Source organism: Psammomys obesus, unplaced genomic scaffold (genome assembly GCF_907164565.1).
Source record: "Psammomys obesus unplaced genomic scaffold, mPsaObe1.curated_primary_1811, whole genome shotgun sequence".
NCBI classification, from domain to species: domain Eukaryota; kingdom Metazoa; phylum Chordata; class Mammalia; order Rodentia; family Muridae; genus Psammomys; species Psammomys obesus.
In genome coordinates, this window is record NW_026589652.1 from 127224 (window position 1) to 133160 (window position 5937).

Here is a 5937-nt window from a genome sequence, read left to right on the forward strand (position 1 = left end):
AAACAATCCTCTACAATAAAAAATCTTCTGGAGGTATCTCCATATTTAATCTCAAGCTATACTACAGAGCAACAGAAATAAAAATTGCATCATTATGGCACAGAAACAGACTGGTGGGTCAATGAAATCAAATCAAAGTCCGAGGAATATATCCAAACCCAACACCTATGGACACCTGATTTTTGACAAGATGCCAGAACCATACAATGGAAAAAAAAATGATAGCATCTTCAAGAAATGGTGCTGATATAACTGGATGTCTACATGTAGAAAAATGCAAATAGACCCATATCTATCACGCTGAACAAAAGTAAAGGGTGAATGGATCAAAGACCTCAACATAAAATTAGACACACTAAATGTGTTGGAAGAAAAATAGGGGAAGAGCCTCAAACTCATTGACACTGGAAACAACTTCCTGAACAGAACACTGGAATCCCAGGCTTTAAGATCAACAATTAATAAAAAGGACCTAATGGACCTGAAAAGCTTTTTTGAAGAAAAGGACACTGTCAATAGAAAAAACAAAACAAAACATCAGTCTACAGCCTGGAGCAAGATCATTACCAATTCTTCATTTGACAAAGGCCTAATAACATATATATAAAGATCTCAAGAAATGAGACACCAACAAACCAATTAGAAAATGAGGTACAGAGCTAAGTAGAGAATTCTCAACAGTGGAATATCAAATGGCAGAGAAATACTTAAAGAAACCACGGGGGGGATACAAAGTGAGTAAAGTATAATTAATAAAGAAAAATAAAATAAAAATAAATAAATTTCAAATTTCCCAAGTTGTCAGGTCTATGCAAATCAAAATGTCTCTGAGATTCCATCTAACCACAAATCGGAATGGCTAAGATAAAAAACACAAGTGACAAAACTTGCCGGAGAGGAGAAAGGAAAGCACTCCTCCATTCCTGGTAGGAGTGCAAACATGTACAGCCACTTTGGAAATCAATGTGGCACTCAGAAATTTGAGAATAGTGCTACCTCAAGATCCTGCTATACGACTCCTGGGCAGAAACCGAAAAGATTCCCCACCATACAAGAACATTTGCAGCTTTACTTGTAATAGCCAGAATCTGGAAACAAGCTAGATGTCCCTCAATGGAGTAATAGACACAGAAATTGTGGCACATTTACACAATGGAATACTACTCAGCTATTAAAAACAAGGAAACCATGAAATTTGCAGGCAAATGGGAGAAAATCACCCTGAGTGAGGTAACCCAGAAGCTGAAAAAAAGCATGGTATACACTCACTTATAAGTGGATACTAGCTAATATTATAGGATAGCCGTACTAAAATCAACAGATCTCAAGAAGGCAAACAACAAGGATTACCCTAGGGAAGATGCTTAAATTTCACACAGAATGGCAAACAGGATAAATAGTGAAAGTGGTGGGAGGGAGGGAAGAGGATAGGGGTCCTCTAAAAGGCTCTACCCAAAAGGGAATTGAAGCAGATGCCTGAAATCACAGCCAAATTTTGGTCAGAGAGCAGGGGGTCTTATGAAAGAAGTAGGGAGAGAGAACCACACAGAAGGGACAGGAACCCCACAAGGAGATCAACAAAGCAAAGAACCTGAGCCCAGGATGTCCTGCAGAGACTAATGCACTCACCAAGTACTGTACATGGGGAGGACAAAGACCACCTGCTAAGATGTAGGTGATTGGTAGCTCAATGTCCATGTGGGATTCTTGAGTAAGGGAGCAAGAGCTGCCTCTGACATGAGTTTTATTGCCTGCTTTTTGATCACTTGCCCCTGGAGATACAGCCTTTTAAGCCACCAACAAAGTGGATCCAGGCAGTCATGATCAGACTTGATAAATATGGGAAGATGGCGGAGGAGCAGAACTCCACCTCTCAGTAGACAAAAAGAAAGGCATATGGGGGAAGGCAGAGGTAGAGTGGGACTGGGAGGACTTGAGAGAGGGGGCTTCAATTGGGATACATAATGAATAAGTGGAAATAAATATATACATACATACATACATACATAGAAAAAAAGAGCAAGCACAAAGAAAAAGAAGAAAAGCAATATACAAGAGAATCATAATACAATACACACACCTAAAGAAGATAAATAACAAGGAGCACCCTAGGGAGGATGCTTAAATCTCATCCAGAAAGGCAAATATAATAGACACTGGAAATGGTTGAAGAGAAGAAACAGGATGGGAGCCTCTCATAAATATCCTCTGAAAGACTCCACCCAGCATAGGATTGAAGCATATGCTAAGACTCACATCCACTTTGGTCAGAGGACAGGAAGTCATAGGAAAGAGTGGAGGAAGTGAAGGAACCAGAATGAAAAAGAGCTCTGTAAGAAGACCAACAAAATGCACGAATCTGAGTCCAAGGAGGCCTGCAGAGACTGAAGCACCAACCAAGGACCATGTATGAAAAGGAAATAGACTACCTGCTCAGAAGTAGCCTATGGGCACCTCTGTCTCCATATGGGGTCCCTAGTAAGGGGAGCAGAAACTCTCTCTGACATAGACTCTGTAGCCAGCTCTTTGATCACTTCCCCTAGTTAGGGGTCATTGCCAGACCAAAGAGAAAAAGATGATGGTAGTCTTAATAGGACTTCATAGGTTGAGGTCAAATGGTAGGGGTGGAGGTCTCTCCCTTTCTCAGAAATAGAGGAAGAGAATAGGGGAAAAAAGCAAGGGAGGGTGGAACCGAGAGGTGACAAGGGAGGGTTTTATAACTGGAATGAAAAGTGAATAATTATAAAAAATAAATTTAAATTTTGAAAATGAGTTAAGACTTACCATCAGAATACAAAACAATCAAGAGAGAATTTCAGGTCTTGAAGACAAGGTAGATAAAGTAACTTTCTCAAAGAAACCACTATGTCTAAAACAATATCCCGACACAAAACATGGTACACTGTCAAAAGACCAACCCTATGAAAAGTATGGATAGAGGAAAGAAAGCAATCAAGCTAAAAGCATGGATAGATAATACTTTCAACAAAATCATAGAAGAGTATTTCTCTACTCTAAACAATGAGAAACCTGCCAAACAATATACAAGACCCATACAGAATACCAAATAGACTGAAACAGAAAAAAAAATTTCCCACAACACATAGCAATCAAAACTCTCAACGTCCTGTTGCTCTCTTTGTGCAGCTCCTATACTCTCCAGGTCTTTCTTCTTTCTTGCATAAGATTCCCTGCACTCTGCCCAAAGTTTGGCTTTAAGTCTCAGCATCTGCTTTGATACCCTGCAGTGTAGAACCTTGCAGAGGCCCTCTGTGGTAGTCTCCTGTCCTGTTACCTATTTTCTCCTTCTTCTGAGTTCCATCCTCTTTGCTTTTCAGAATTGGGATTAAGCATCTTAGCCAGAGTCCTCCTTCATGATTGGTTCTATAGGTGTACAGGGGTCTTCTCTGAGACTGATATTCCAACCAAGGACCATTCATGGAGATAACCTAGAACCCCTGCACAGACATATCCCATGACAGTTCAGTGTCCAAGCAATGGGAACAAGGACTGTCTCTGACAAGAACTGATTGGCCTACTCTTTGATTACCTCCCCCTGAGGAGGGAGCAACCTTACCAGGCCACAAAGAAAGACAATGCAGCCACTCCTGATGAGACCTGATAAACTAGGATCAGAAGGAAGGGGAAGAACACCTCCCCTATCAGTAGACTGTGGGAGGGGCATGGATGGAGAAGGTGGAGGGAGGGTGAGATTGGGAGGGGAGTTAGAAGGGAGCTAAAGGGGGGGGCACAAAATGAATTAACTGTACTTAATAAAAAAAAGATAAAACACTCAACATACTGGGGGAGGGTTATTAAAGGTTTGAAAAAGAAAAGACAAAATCACATATAGAGCAAGACCATTAAAATAACACCTGATTTCTCAGTGAAGCCCATAAAACAAAGGTCTTGTAATGATATTCTACAAACTTTGAGGGACCATAGGTTCCAGCCAAAACTACTATACTCAACAAATCTATCAATAACAATAAACAGAGGAAGAAAAACATTCCACAGTGACATGACTCTGCAGTTGTAAGGGTCAGAAATGGTCATATGTCAAGTGGAAGAAGCACAGAATTAAGAAGATAAAAGTAAAAGTTGGGACAAGGAAAGCTTGCATAAGTTGATGACTATGACAAGAAAGTTTATTAAGAAGTGTAGCATCTTCTATATTATTGAATGGAGGTGTTGGATCCATGTGAGAAGAGAGCTAAATCAGACACTGTTAACAAAGAAAACACAGGATGCCTCACTCACAACTGCCCTTCAGAGAACAAAGCCCAGTTCCCAAGGGCTGAAACCTTAACTGCTTCAAGGCTCAGGCCCAATGTTCAGACTGGACCTTGTCAAGAATACCTTGGACAAAAACACAGAAAAAAAAATTCTCTTTGTCCTTTCTTGGGGACCTCAGAGAGAGCATTGGGTCTATCTGTCTCCCAACATGCTCCATGTTTTACTTTTTAAATTTTTAATACCAGATGTATGTACATGTATTTGAATAGCTAAGAGACTGCAAGATTCCATAAATCAGCAAATGTGTCCTAAATATTTTCAAAGATTAATTAGCACAAATATTGTAAGCATTATACTGAATGAACTCTGAAAGTTCTTAAAGGGATTTAATTCTTGCAGCTTGTATAATAAATCTTTGAACAACTCTGAAAGAATTGAATACAAAATGACCACTACCCAGGTCAAAAACCAATTGCTTGAGAGTTCTTAATCTAAACTAATAATCTCATGGCTCTGTATTCTTTGTAAATGATTTGAAATTCTATCAAATTTTTATACAGATTCATTATTGCTTAAAGGCTTAACAAGGAGATATCTAAACCCAGCATGACACTGTAACCTTCACTGATATTTCTTGCTTGTACTGTATTTTCTCAGTGCAACACCACAACATCCAAATCCCTTCAGTTAGCTTCCCACTTTTTATCAATAAGCACCTGAGCTGCAAACACTATGGAAGAATGGAGGCCACCACTTTATTAACTTTCTACTGAAGGATGGATCAATTAGTCATGCATAGCAGATCTCAGGCAGAAGGGGGAAGTGTACAGGGCCAGGTCTGTGTGTGGTGCAGGCAGCTGGTGAGACTCTCAAGGAGGTTTGTGTTGGAGGCTGAAGCACTGTGGGAGGAGTATTGTCATAGTGCTGACAGTAATAAACTGCCAGGTCTTCAGCTTGCACACTGCTGATGCTGAGAGTGAAATCTGTGCCAGATCCACTGCCTGTGAAGCAATCAGGGACCCCAGTGTGCCAAGTGGATACATAGTAGATTAGTGGTTTAGGAGGCTGCCCAGATTTCTGTTGGTACCAAGCTATATACTTATTCACACTCTGACTGGACTTGCAGCTTAGGATGATCCTGTCTCCTATAGATGTGGACATAAATTCAGGAGACTGGGTCATCACAATGTTCCCCTCAGCACCTGCAACCAGAAATACACAATGAGTATACACATATACACACAAAGAATTCTTGATACAATGTTGGGGACAAAAATGCCTTTTCTAGTGCAAGTGCCTGCATACTATTCGATACCTATACTAAATAGCTGTTCCCCTAAAAATGAACTATTTTGATGACATTCTAATACTCTTTAATATCTCACCAGACATGCAGAGGAGCAGTAATATGAAGACCTGAGTCTGAGACTCCATCTTGATTCCACTGCTTGTCTGAAGCATTTCAGTTCTCACTGCAAAGTTCTGGTTTATAAAATATGGGCAGCTGTGCTGGCTTGTACAGACCTATGCAAAGTAGTCATCAAATGAGAAAGTATTAAGCCTGTGTAATATTGTGTGAGAGTATCCAGGTTAAATCTACAGCCAAAAATATCATCAAAGCAAGTAAGCAAGCACTAGGGAAAAAAGTCAACATAGAAGCTCAAGGACTAAGAGTTCTCAAATCACAAATATTGAGATGCA

General features: G+C 40.1%; 1 gene segment (V, D, J or C); it reads right to left on the reverse strand.

Moving 5' to 3' along the window:
* Positions 1 to 4314: 4314 nt before the first annotated feature.
* LOC129675158 (immunoglobulin kappa variable 4-1-like) lies at positions 4315 to 5697 on the reverse strand. The segment is given in 3 exon segments: positions 4315 to 4359; positions 5137 to 5438; positions 5622 to 5697. Coding segments are annotated over 3 exon segments (423 nt in total).
* Positions 5698 to 5937: the final 240 nt, after the last annotated feature.